Source organism: Oncorhynchus masou, unplaced genomic scaffold, assembly GCF_036934945.1.
Source record: "Oncorhynchus masou masou isolate Uvic2021 unplaced genomic scaffold, UVic_Omas_1.1 unplaced_scaffold_2569, whole genome shotgun sequence".
In the NCBI taxonomy this organism is placed as follows: Eukaryota; Metazoa; Chordata; class Actinopteri; order Salmoniformes; family Salmonidae; genus Oncorhynchus; species Oncorhynchus masou.
In genome coordinates, this window is record NW_027009012.1 from 45001 (window position 1) to 59806 (window position 14806).

The window sequence follows — 14806 nt, forward strand, 5'->3', positions numbered from 1 at the left end:
ACATCAGTCTCCAAGGTGACTATAGATACCATGTGACCAGACATCACTCTCCAAGGTGACTATAGATACCATGTGACCAGACAGTCTCCAAGGTGACTATAGATACCATGTGACCAGACATCAGTCTCCAAGGTGACTATAGATACCATGTGACCAGACATCAGTCTCCAAGGTGACTATAGATACCATGTGACCAGACATCAGTCTCCAAGGTGACTATAGATACCATGTGACCAGACATCAGTCTCCAAGGTGACTATAGATACCATGTGACCAGACATCAGTCTCCAAGGTGACTATAGATACCATGTGACCAGACATCAGTCTCCAAGGTGACTATAGATACCATGTGACCAGACATCAGTCTCCAAGGTGACTATAGATACCATGTGACCAGACATCAGTCTCCAAGGTGACTATAGATACCATGTGACCAGACATCAGTCTCCAAGGTGACTATAGATACCATGTGACCAGACATCAGTCTCCAAGGTGACTATAGATACCATGTGACCAGACATCAGTCTCCAAGGTGACTATAGATACCATGTGACCAGACATCAGTCTCCAAGGTGACTATAGTTACCATGTGACCAGACATCAGTCTCCAAGGTGACTATAGTTACCATGTGACCAGACATCAGTCTCCAAGGTGACTATAGATACCATGTGACCAGACATCAGTCTCCAAGGTGACTATAGATACCATGTGACCAGACATCTGTCTCCAAGGTGACTATAGTTACCATGTGACCAGACATCAGTCTCCAAGGTGACTATAGATACCATGTGACCAGACATCAGTCTCCAAGGTGACTATAGATACCATGTGACCAGACATCAGTCTCCAAGGTGACTATAGTTACCATGTGACCAGACATCAGTCTCCAAGGTGACTATAGATACCATGTGAACAGACATCAGTCTCCAAGGTGACTATAGATACCATGTGACCAGACATCAGTCTCCAAGGTGACTATAGATACCATGTGACCAGACATCAGTCTCCAAGGTGACTATAGATACCATGTGAACAGACATCAGTCTCCAAGGTGACTATAGATACCATGTGACCAGACATCAGTCTCCAAGGTGACTATAGATACCATGTGACCAGACAGTCTCCAAGGTGACTATAGTTATGTACTGTACATTACCTAAAGAGAATATTTCCCAGAGCAGGATACCATATGACCAAACATCACTCTCCAAGGTGTAAACACCGTCAAAGATACTCTCTGGAGACATCCACTTCACTGGGAGACGGGCCTGGAACACACAGGAAACGCATCATCAGGGGGAGACAACACCCACAGGAACGCATCATCAGGGGGAGACAACACCCACAGGAAACGCATCATCGGGGGGAGACAACACCCACAGGAAACACATCATCGGGGGGAGACAACACCCACAGGAAACGCATCATCGGGGTAAAACAGGAAGTGGCTATTCATTTTAAAAGATAGTTCAGTGGTTTTACTTATTTGGATGTTTCCTTACCTAGACAGTCATTGTCCAGAGACGACTATCAAGATAAGGAAACATATCTAAAACATGTAAAATGGCCAAACTATCCCTCTGAGATTCCGTTGTGTTACAATGCTTGGGTTTTTACTTGTTGTTCTTTGATGGTAAAACCTGAGCAACCTTCTTGTATTTCACACTCTTTCTATAACAAAAATACACACACACACAGACTTACATTGCCTCTGAGGACGTAGTTGGAGTCGGTGGTGATGTCTCGGGCCAGTCCGAAGTCACAGATCTTGGCTACTCTACCCTGAGTCAGCAGAATGTTCCTGGCTGCTAGGTCTCTGTGGATACACTACACACACACACACACACACACACACACACACACACACACACACACACACACACAGGTACACACACAGACACATTTAAAGTAAAGATTCAACCATATAGAGAAATAACTACATAGAAGACAGAAACACAGACAGCAGCAACATCAACTGTCTCTAACTCAGTGGAGACATGTCATTCAGGGCAGAGCCCCACTTGTTCAGCTACAAAATACAACACATAAAAAGTTGCCTGTTTAGCATTTTATTTTGGCATTAATTCCATGGCACATATCAGTTTGCAAACAACGTTAAAATTAAAAATATATAAAATAATCCTTGAGTTAATAAACCCGTATACAAACATGGTCTCTTTCTTGACAGAAGCCATGCCAAAATAAAAGTAAGAACTAAAATGTATAAAATAATATATTTTTTCGTCTCTCTGTATTTCATATTTTTCCTTCAACTCTCCAGAGGCGCCAGGGTAGCCTAGTGGTTAGAGCGTTGGACTAGTAACCGGAGGGTTGCAAGTTCCAACGCCCGAACTGACTTGCCTAGTAAAAAAAAGGTAAAATTAAAAATAAAAAGAGGCTGAATTGTGTCTCACAGTGAGTGAAACAGCGCCCCTCTGTCTCTCTATGCGTTGGCAATCTATCTGATGCTGTGTGGTCAAAAAGAGTATGACAATGTTGCCGCTGAGAAGCATTGAAAGCAACAGAAGCCAGCGAGCATTTGGCCTCCCCTTTGATAAAAAGGAAAAGGTATAAAATAATAATAGTTGAGCTAAACTGTGAATGGTCCTGGTGCACCAAAAACAAAAGTGTCAAGGGAATCCAGATTGGATTGGCTTCACTCCTATCAGATCCCATTCATACGCCATTGACAGAAACAACTTGAATTGTTGTGTTGTTGTCTTCTGGTGACTAGCTCGTAAAATTGTCCCTTTCCTAAATTAGCCACGGATGGAGATGGGTTGTGGTTTTACTCAACTCTCCATACTGGCAAATGATTATAATGGCGATTCTGAACCAACCATTAATTCATACATTGTTGTGCCCCTGGTAGAAGGCTAATGTTAACAAGATAATGTTGCCCATGATTGGAGTTAGGCTGGCGAGCAAGAATTTTAGCCAGGTAGCATAGGACAACAAACAAGAAAAGTGTGTACTGTATAACAGAGTGATAGACAGTGTACTGTATAACAGAGTGATACTGAATGACAGAGTGATAGACCGTGTACTGTATAACAGAGTGATACTGAATGACAGAGTGATAGACCGTGTACTGTATAACAGAGTGATAGACAGTGTACTGTATAACAGAGTGATACTGAATGACAGAGTGATAGACAGTGTACTGTATAACAGAGTGATACAGAATGACAGAGTGATAGATCGTGTACTGTATAACAGAGTGATAGACAGTGTACTGTAAAACAGAGTGATAGACAGTGTACTGTATAACAGAGTGATACTGAATGACAGAGTGATAGACCGTGTACTGTATAAAAGAGTGATACTGAATGACAGAGTGATAGACAGTGTACTGTAAAACAGAGTGATAGACAGTGTACTGTAAAACAGAGTGATAGACCATGTACTGTATAACAGAGTGATAGACAGTGTACTGTATAACAGAGTGATACTGAATGACAGAGTGATAGACAGTGTACTGTATAACAGAGTGATACAGAATGACAGAGTGATAGATCGTGTACTGTATAACAGAGTGATAGACAGTGTACTGTAAAACAGAGTGATAGACAGTGTACTGTATAACAGAGTGATACTGAATGACAGAGTGATAGACCGTGTACTGTATAACAGTTATAGACGGTGTACTGTATAACAGAGTGATACTGAATGACAGAGTGATAGACCGTGTACTGTATAACAGAGTGATACTGTATAACAGAGTGATAGACCGTGTACTGTATAACAGTTATAGACGGTGTACTGTATAACAGAGTGATACTGAATGACAGAGTGATAGACCGTGTACTGTATAACAGAGTGATACTGTATAACAGAGTGATAGACAGTGTACTGTATAACAGAGTGATACTGAATGACAGAGTGATAGACCATGTACTGTATAACTGAGTGATAGAACGTGTACTGTATAACAGAGTGATACTGAATGACAGAGTGATAGACCGTGTACTGAATAACAGAGTGATACTGAATGACAGAGTGATAGACCGTGTACTGTATAACAGAGTGATAGACAGTGTACTGTAAAACAGAGTGATACTGAATGACAGAGTGATAGACCGTGTACTGTATAACAGAGTGACAGACTGTGTACTGTATAACAGAGTGATAGACCGTGTACTGTATAACAGAGTGATAGACTGTGTACTGTATAACAGAGTGATAGACCGTGTACTGTATAACAGAGTGATACTGAATGACAGAGTGATAGACCATGTACTGTAGAAGTTATAGACAGTGTACTGTATAACAGAGTGACAGACTGTGTACTGTAGAACAGTTATAGACGGTGTACTGTATAACAGAGTGATACTGAATGACAGAGTGATAGACCGTGTACTGTATAACAGAGTGATACTGAATGACAGAGTGATAGACCGTGTACTGTATAACAGAGTGATAGACCGTGTACTGTATAACAGAGTGATACTGAATGACAGAGTGATAGATCGTGTACTGTATAACAGAGTGATAGACCGTGTACTGTATAACAGAGTGATAGACAGTGTACTGTATAACAGAGTGACAGACTGTGTACTGTATAACAGAGTGATAGACCGTGTACTGTATAACAGAGTGATAGACTGTGTACTGTATAACAGAGTGATAGATCGTGTACTGTAAAACAGAGTGATAGACTGTGTACTGTAAAACAGAGTGATAGACAGGGTACTGTATAACAGAGTGATACTGAATGACAGAGTGATAGACCATGTACTGTATAACAGTGTACTGTATAACAGAGTGATAGACCGTGTACTGTAGAACAGTTATAGACAGTGTACTGTATAACAGAGTGATACTGAATGACAGAGTGATAGACCGTGTACTGTAGAACAGTTATAGACAGTGTACTGTATAACAGAGTGATAGATCGTGTACTGTAGAACAGTTATAGACAGTGTACTGTATAACAGAGTGATAGACCGTGTACTGTAGAACAGTTATAGACAGTGTACTGTATAACAGAGTGATACTGAATGACAGAGTGATAGACCGTGTACTGTATAACAGAGTGATACTGAATGACAGAGTGATAGATCATGTACTGTATAACAGTGTACTGTATAACAGTGTACTGTATAACAGAGTGATACTGAATGACAGAGTGATAGACCGTGTACTGTATAACAGTGTAATACTGAATGACAGAGTGATAGATCATGTACTGTATAACAGTGTACTGTATAACAGTGTACTGTATAACAGAGTGATACTGAATGACAGAGTGATAGACCGTGTACTGTATAACAGAGTAATACTGTATAACAGAGTGATAGACAGTGTACTGTATAACAGTGTACTGTATAACAGAGTGATACTGAATGACAGAGTGATAGACCGTGTACTGTATAACAGAGTGATAGACCGTGTACTGTATAACAGAGTGATAGACCGTGTACTGTATAACAGAGTGATACTGAATGACACAGTGATAGAGCGTGTACTGTATAACAGAGTTATAGACCGTGTACTGTAGAACAGTTATAGACAGTGTACTGTATAACAGAGTGATACTGAATGACAGAGTGATAGACCGTGTACTGTATAACAGTGTGATACTGAATGACAGAGTGATAGACCGTGTACTGTATAACAGAGTAATACTGTATAACAGAGTGATAGACAGTGTACTGTATAACAGAGTGATACTGAATGACAGAGTGATAGACCGTTTTGTCAACATGACAGAGATGAGGATGTCATTGGTGTTTCTCTACAAGTAGGGCGAGTCAACATTAACTTTCTACTTGCACGAATGAGCGCACACACACACACACACACACAGAGAAAACCATGGACAGTCACATCACATTTAGCTTACATTGATTGGACTAAATCTATTTTTGGTATATTTTAGTTGTCACTGTATTAGACGAAGGTGATTTGATGATGTTGAAATGTTGAAGTGTAAATGGTGCTGGAATAGTGGAGGCAGCTCCTGTTTTCTATGTGACATGCAGTAACTCTCTGTGGTTCTAAATCAATAGTCGTTTAGTGGTCCGAAAATGTAGGAAACATTACCTGGCTTGACCTGCTGTAGGTCATGTAACTGTTTGTTACAGGTAGTGTGTTTTGTGGACCTCACTGGACAGAGGTTGCTCTCTGGTTTTATGATGAAACAAAGGTGTGGTTTGAATTTCTTATTGACTCGTCCCTTTAGGCCCTTAGGCCTATATATATATCACTGTGTCTATAGGCCCTTAGGCAGCGGCGGCAGGGTAGCCTAGTGGTTAGAGCGTTGGACTAATAACCGAAAGGTTGCAAGTTTGAATCCCCGAGCTGACAAGGTACAAATCTGTTGTTCTGCCCCTGCACAGGCAGTTAACCCACTGTTCCTAGGCCGTCATAGAAAATAAGATTTTGTTCTTAACTGACTTGCCTAGTAAAATAAAAAATATAAAAAAATATATCACTGTGTCTATAGGCCCTTAGGCCTATATATATCACTGTGTCAAGGCATATGAACTAACAGGTTGTAGAGCAAACAACGTAATTATCACAACACACAGGTTGTTATATGGCTTTTGGTGCTGGCTTCCTCAGTGATTTGACTCAAGCACCGCTACTGTTTTCTTGAGTCAGGCAGCTCCAAAATGCAGGTGTTTGCATCCCAGCTCAGTGCTTTCTGTGGTGGAGGGGCAGCCAGCAATAATACAGAGTGTATGGGGGGTTGGTAATCTTCTCTAGTTGCGCTGTGATTGGCTCAGTGGTCTGTCACTCATGTGGACACTAAGTCACCGCAGAATCTACAGGTAGAGCTAGGCAGTTCAAGCCCCCTTGAGTGCTGCCATAGATTTACATTAGAAGTGCCCGTCCAATCGTGGCGCAGCGGTCTAAGGCATCGTAGTGCAAGAGGTGTCACTTCAGATCTGGGTTTGATCCCAGCCGCGATTGGCCCGGCGTCGTCTGGGTTAGGGGAGGGTCTGGCCAGCTGGGATGTCCTTGTCCCACCGCGCTCAAGCGCCTCCTTGTGGCGGGCCGGGGGCAGTGCACGCAGGCTTCAGTTGCGAGCTGTATGGTGTTTCCTCTCACACATTGGTGCGGCAGGCTTCCTGGTTAAGCGAGCAGTGTGTCAAGAAGCAGTGTGGCTTAGGCTGGGGGGGGGAAAGAAGTGCCCATCCAAGAAGGCTCAAGGTCATTGGCCACAGAGAAAATGACGTCAAATCATGTTATATGTACAGTAGCTTTGATTGGACTGATCACGTCAACATCCGACTTTTGAAATCTTAGCGAGCAGCCATCATCGTGAATCAGGTCGACAATCTACTGGCAAATTCTTTTGAATCCTTGTCACATAAGAGAAATGATGAAGATAAATTATAGATAAAAGGTATCGGTACTCATCGGCCACTGGACATAAAAGATTACATAACAAGTCTGAAAAAAAAAAATCAAAAAATTCATCAATGAGTGATTTGGAAAGAATCAGTGGCTAACTACGAGCGTCGCAAAGAAATCACTATTTTTGCTTCCCCTGCCTGCTATTCAGTGGAGATGGTGTTTGGTCCAAGTCTGGGTTTAAGGATTTAAAATATCTGTCTGAATGGGTCTATTTTCCGAGCTTATTTAAAAGGTGATGAGTGAGACGCTTACAGAAGCTACAACAAAACATGCTAACATGGGCTCACCATTACCAATGACAAGGGAGAGCGTGTTAGCATGCTAGAGTGTTAGCATGCTAGTGTGTTAGCATGTTAGCATGCTAGTGTGTTAGCATGCTAGCGTGTTAGTGTAACCGATGTGAAATGGCTAGCTAGTTAGCGGTGCGCGCTAATAGCATTTCAATCGGTGACGTTACTCGCTCTGAGACCTTGAAGTAGTTGTTCCCCTTGCTCTGCAAGGGCTGCAGCTTTTGTGGAGCGATGGGTAACGATGCTTCGAGGGTGGCTGTTGTAGATATGTGCAGAGGGTCCCTGGTTCAAGCCCAGGTCGTGGCGAGGAGAGGGACGGAAGCTATACTGTTACATTACCATGTTAGCATGTTTGAGTATTACCATGTTAGCATGTTAGAGTATTACCGTGTTAGAGTATTACCGTGTTAGCGTATTAGCGTGTTAGAGTATTACCGTGTTAACGTATTAGCGTGTTAGAGTATTACCATGTTAGCGTATTAGCGTGTTAGAGTATTACCGTGTTAGCGTATTAGCGTGTTAGAGTATTACCATGTTAGCGTATTAGCGTGTTAGAGTATTACCGTATTAGCGTGTTAGAGTATTACCATGTTAGCGTATTAGCGTGTTAGAGTATTACCATGTTAGTGTATTAGCGTGTTAGAGTATTACCATGTTAGCGTATTAGCGTGTTAGAGTATTACCATGTTAGCGTATTAGCGTGTTAGAGTATTACCATGTTAGCGTATTAGCGTGTTAGAGTATTACCGTATTAGCGTGTTAGAGTATTACCATGTTAGCGTATTAGCATGTTAGAGTATTACCATGTTAGCGTATTAGCGTATTACCATGTTAGCGTATTAGCGTGTTAGAGTATTACCATGTTAGCGTATTAGCGTGTTAGAGTATTACCATGTTAGCGTATTAGCGTGTTAGAGTATTACCATGTTAGCGTATTAGCGTGTTAGAGTATTACCGTATTAGCGTGTTAGAGTATTACCATGTTAGCGTATTAGCATGTTAGAGTATTACCATGTTAGCGTATTAGCGTATTACCATGTTAGCGTATTAGCGTGTTAGAGTATTACCATGTTAGCGTATTAGCGTGTTAGAGTATTACCATGTTAGCGTATTAGCGTGTTAGAGTATTACCGTGTTAGCGTATTAGCGTGTTAGAGTATTACCATGTTAGCGTATTAGCGTGTTAGCGTATTAGCGTGTTAGAGTATTACCATGTTAGCGTATTAGCATGTCAGAGTATTACCATGTTAGCGTATTAGCGTGTTAGAGTATTACCGTGTTAGCGTATTAGCGTGTTAGAGTATTACCATGTTAGCGTATTAGCATGTTAGAGTATTACCATGTTAGCGTATTAGCATGTTAGAGTATTACCATGTTAGCGTATTAGCGTGTTAGCGTATTAGCGTGTTAGAGTATTACCATATTAGCGTGTTAGAGTATTACCCTGTTAGAGTATTACCATGTTAGCGTATTAGCATGTTAGAGTATTACCATGTTAGCGTATTAGCGTGTTAGAGTATTACCATGTTAGAGTATTACCATGTTAGCGTGTTAGAGTGTTACCATGTTAGAGTATTACCATGTTAGAGTATTACCATGTTAGCGTATTAGCGTGTTAGAGTATTACCGTGTTAGAGTATTAGCATGTTAGCGTATTAGCATGTTAGCGTATTACCATGTTAGCGTGTTTTGTTGTAGCCTCTGTAAGCTTCTCTCTCATCATTATTCATGATTCATTCATGGTTTTTCTTATTAATCAAGGTATAATTATCAGGATTCATTTAGAAAACGTTCAGAAAACATTTTCTATTCTTACTTCAATAGAAAATATCACAAGACATTATTCACCAGTCAGTTCTGGTTGGGAAAAACAACAGAACCCAAACAGAACCCCAACAGAACCCCAACAGAACCCAAAGATTGATGAAGTCAAAGCATAGCAAGGAATATGGGACCAAATACCAAAACTTTGAACTACTCACATTCACTTTCATTCACTCGTAAATCTAGAGATTGACTTGTTCCCACAAAGAAATGGGATGTCGGATCAATTTGCTCCATGAAGAAGATAAAAGCGACAATAGTTTTTTGTGTAAAGTGTTTTAACATCAGGTTGACTGTATCTATTGTTGATCACATGTTTAGGTCAAACAGAGAAGGCTGAAGGAGACACAGACCTTCTCTCAGCACTGGAGATTTCCTACAGACAAACTATAAACCACTTTTCAACTGTGTTTGTGTGTGTGTATATATAGGTGTGTGTGTTTGTGTATATGTGTGTGTTTATATATTTGTGTGTATATATATATATATATCTATGGCAGCACTCAAGGGGGCTTGAACTGCCTAGCTCTACCTGTAGATTCTGCGGTGACTTAGTGTCCACATGAGTGACAGACCGTGCGTGCGTGCGTGCGTATATATATATGTGTGTGTGTGTGTGTGTGTGTGTATGTACATGTACAGTGCCTTGCGAAAGTATTCGGCCCCCTTGAACTTTGCGACCTTTTGCCACATTTCAGGCTTCAAACATAAAGATATAAAACTGTATTTTTTTGTGACGAATCAACAACAAGTGGGACACAATCATGAAGGGGAACGACATTTATTGGATATTTCAAACTTTTTTAACAAATCAAAAACTGAAAAATTGGGCGTGCAAAATTATTCAGCCCCCTTAAGTTAATACTTTGTAGCGCCACCTTTTGCTGCGATTACAGCTGTAAGTCGCTTGGGGTATGTCTATCAGTTTTGCACATCGAGAGACTGACATTTTTTCCCATTCCTCCTTGCAAAACAGCTCGAGCTCAGTGAGGTTGGATGGAGAGCATTTGTGAACAGCAGTTTTCAGTTCCTTCCACAGATTCTCGATTGGATTCAGGTCTGGACTTTGACTTGGCCATTCTAACACCTGGATATGTTTATTTTTGAACCATTCCATTGTAGGTTTTGCTTTATGTTTTGGATCATTGTCTTGTTGGAAGACAAATCTCCGTCCCAGTCTCAGGTCTTTTGCAGACTCCATCAGGTTTTCTTCCAGAATGGTCCTGTATTTGGCTACATCCATCTTCCCATCAATTTTAACCATCTTCCCTGTCCCTGCTGAAGAAAAGCAGGCCCAAACCATGATGCTGCCACCACCATGTTTGACAGTGGAGATGGTGTGTTCAGGGTGATGAGCTGTGTTGCTTTTACGCCAAACATAACGTTTTGCATTGTTGCCAAAAAGTTCAATTTTGGTTTCATCTGACCAGAGCACCTTCTTCCACATGTTTGGTGTGTCTCCCAGGTGGTTTGTGGCAAACTATAAACAACACTTTTTATGGATATCTTTAAGAAATGGCTTTCTTCTTGCCACTCTTCCATAAAGGCCAGATTTGTGCAATATACGACTGATTGTTGTCCTATGGACAGAGTCTCCCACCTCAGCTGTAGATCTCTGCAGTTCATCCAGAGTGATCACGGGCCTCTTGGCTGCATCTCTGATCAGTCTTCTCCTTGTATGAGCTGAAATTTTAGAGGGACGGCCAGGTCTTGGTAGATTTGCAGTGGTCTGACACTCATTCCATTTCAATATTATCGCTTGCACAGTGCTCCTTGGGATGTTTAAAGCTTGGGAAATCTTTTTGTATCCAAATCTGGCTTTAAACTTCTTCACAACAGTATCTCGGACCTGCCTGGTGTGTTCCTTGTTCTTCATGATGCTCTCTGCGCTTTTAACGGACCTCTGAGACTATCACAGTGCAGGTGCATTTATACGGAGACTTGATTACACACAGGTGGATTGTATTTATCATCATTAGTCATTTAGGTCAACATTGGATCATTCAGAGATCCTCACTGAACTTCTGGAGAGAGTTTGCTGCATTGAAAGTAAAGGGGCTGTTAATTTTGCACACCCAATTTTTCAGTTTTTGATTTGTTAAAAAAGTTTGAAATATCCAATAAATGTTGTTCCACTTCATGATAGTGTGCCACTTGTTGTTGATTCTTCACAAAAAAATACAGTTTTATATCTTTATGTTTGAAGCCTGAAATGTGGCAAAAGGTCGCAAAGTTCAAGGGGGCCGAATACTTTCGCAAGGCACTGTATATGTGTGTATGTGTGTATGTGTGTCAGAACCTTACATTCTTAGAGGTGATGTACTCCATGCCCTTTGCCACCTGGTAGGAGAAGCTCAGTAGATCCTCTGTGTCCACAGACAACTCATCTATACTCAGACACCCCTTATCATCTAGAGAGAGAGAGACAGAGAGGGAGAGAGGGGAGAGAAGGTAGGAGGGAGAGAAGGTAGGAGGGAGAGAAGGTAGGAGAGAGAGAAGGTAGGAGGGAGAGAAGGTAGGAGAGAGAGAGGGGAGGAGAGAGAGAGAGAGGGGAGGAGAGAGAGAGAGAGAGAGGGAGGAGAGAGAGAGAGAGAGAGAGAGAGAGAGAGAGAGGGGAGGAGAGAGAGAGAGAGGGGGGAGGAGAGAGAGAGAGGGTAGGAGATAGAGAGAGAGAGGGGAGGAGAGAGAGAGAGAGGGGAGGAGAGAGAGAGAGAGCGGAGGAGAGAGAGAGAGGGGAGGAGAGAGAGAGAGAGGGGGAGGAGAGAGAGAGAGAGGGGGAGGAGAGAGAGAGAGGGGGAGGAGAGAGAGAGGGGGAGGAGAGAGAGAGAGAGGAGGAGGGAGAGGGTAGAGAAAAGCGGGGGTGAGAAATGGGAGAGAGAGAGAAGGTAGGAGCGAGAGGGAGAGGGTAGGAGAGAGAGGGAGAGGGTAGGAGAAAGAGGGAGAGGATAGGAGAGAGAGGGAGAGGGTAGGAGAGAGAGAGAGGGGAGGAGAGAGGGTAGGAGAGAAAGAGGGAGAGGGGACGAGAGGGAGAGAAGGGAGAAATAAAGATATTTAGCCCATATTGTCAGCGATATATTAATGTTAAATGTTAATATTAAATATAAAATGTTTTTGGATGAATCCACATGAGTCTTTGATTAAAGGGAATCATGTGAGAGGACGACACTATGGATTTATACAGGATTATGGTGCATGGTGGGAAATGTAGTTTTACCTGACTGAGAGGACGGACGCATAGGCATGTAACTGCTGCCGTTCCCATCTCTACACACACACACACACACACACAGAGAGAGAGAAATGAAACAGAAATATTATAATGAGTAAAGTACAACACACACACACACCACACAGACACACACCACACAGACACACACACACACACACACACACACACACACACACACACACCTCTGTGGTTCTCGGGGGTTGTTGATGTTGCGGTAGTACCCATCAGCAGCCTGGGCGCTGAAGAACGTCTCTCTCTTCCTACGCAGAAAGTTGAGCAGATCTCCATAGCAACAGTACTCCGTGATCACCAGCGTCGGCCCTGACAGGAAATAAATCATCAGGGTGAGAGTTCACACGGCAGGACGGGACCACCAACTGTCATACGACTGCTTCCACCAGGGTAACCTAGTGGTTAGAGCGTTGGACTAGTAAAGGAAAGGTTAAAGTTCAAATCCCCGAGCTGACAAGCTATTAAACTGTGATTCTGTCCCTGAACAGGCAGTTAACCCACTGTTCATAGCACGTCATTGAAAATAAGAATTTGTTCTTAACTGACTTGCCTAGTTAAATAAAGGTAAAAAAAATTATATATATAAACTTTGAAGTTTATAAAGAAAGCTCAAATTGATTATTGCTTACGAAGCAAATTAAGTGAGTAGATGCCTAAATTAAGGTTCTATGTGGACTAAATTTAGAAACTCTGTTCATTGAATGTGCTTTCCAACGAGTCCAGGATCTGGTAAAACATCCCTTAATCTGGATCTGGTAAAACATCCCTTAATCTGGATCTGGTAAAACATCCCTTAATCTGGATCTGGTAAAACATCCCTTAATCTGGATCTGGTAAAACATCCCTTAATCTGGATCTGGTAAACATCCCTGGATCTGGTAAAACACCCTTAATCTGGATCTGTAAAAAACATCCCTTAATCTGGATCTGGTAAAACATCCCTTAATCTGGATCTGTTGATCTGGTAAAACATCCCTTAATCTGGATCTGGTAAAACACCCCTTAATCTGATCTGGATAAAACAATCTGGATCTGTAAAACTTATCTGGTAAACTCTTAATCTGGATCTGGTAAAACATCCTGGTAAAACATTAATCTGGATCTGGTAAAATCCCTTATCTGGATCCTTCATCTGGATCTGGTAAAACATCCCTTAATCTGGATCTGGTAAAACACCCCTTAATCTGGATCTGTAAAACATCCCTTAATCTGGATCTGGATCTGGTAAAACACCCCTTAATCTGGATCTGGTAAAACATCCCTTAATCTGGATCTGGTAAACATCCCCCTTAATCTGATCTGGTAAAACATCCCTTTAATCTGGATCTGGTAAAACATCCCTTAATCTGGATCTGGTAAAACATCCCTTAATCTGGATCTGGTAAAACACCCCTTAATCTGGATCTGGTAAAACATCCCTTAATCTGGATCTGGTAAAACATCCCTTAATCTGGATCTGGTAAACATCCCTTAATCTGGATCTGGTAAAACACCCCTTAATCTGGATCTGGTAAAACATCCCTTAATCTGGATCTGGTAAAACATCCCTTAATCTGGATCTGGTAAAACATCCCTTAATCTGGATCTGTAAAACATCCCTTAATCTGGATCTGGTAAAACATCCCTTAATCTGGATCTGGTAAAACATCCCTTAATCTGGATCTGGTAAAACATCCCTTAATCTGGATCTGGTAAAACATCCCTTAATCTGGATCTGGTAAAACATCCCTTAATCTGGATCTGGTAAAACATCCCTTAATCTGGATCTGGTAAACATCCCTTAATCTGACCAAACACACCCTTAATCTGGATCTGGATAAAACACCCTTAATCTGGATCTGGTAAAACATCCCCTGGATCTGTAATCTGGATCTGGTAAAACACCCTTAATCTGGATCTGGTAAAACATCCCTTAATCTGGATCTGGTAAAACATCCCTTAATCTGGATCTGGTAAAACATCCCTTAATCTGGATCTGGTAAAACATCCCTTAATCTGGATCTGGTAAAAACATCTGGATCTGGTAATCTGGATCTGGTAAAACACCCCTTAATCTGGATCTGGTAAAACACCCCTTAATCTGGA

The 14806-nt window shown here is 41.7% G+C and overlaps 1 protein-coding gene across 1 annotated transcript in view; it reads right to left on the reverse strand.

Moving 5' to 3' along the window:
* LOC135533671 (mast/stem cell growth factor receptor kita-like) overlaps window positions 1-13030 on the reverse strand; it is a gene marked incomplete at its 5' end in the record, with an annotated part of 17612 nt that extends 4582 nt beyond the window's left edge. The window contains 5 exons of the mRNA XM_064960946.1: window positions 1158-1269; window positions 1706-1828; window positions 11785-11891; window positions 12695-12744; window positions 12892-13030. Of these exons, the coding sequence (XP_064817018.1) occupies window positions 1158-1269; window positions 1706-1828; window positions 11785-11891; window positions 12695-12744; window positions 12892-13030 (531 nt within the window). The remainder of the gene's footprint in view (window positions 1-1157; window positions 1270-1705; window positions 1829-11784; window positions 11892-12694; window positions 12745-12891) is intronic.
* Between the last annotated feature and the right edge of the window lie 1776 nt (window positions 13031-14806).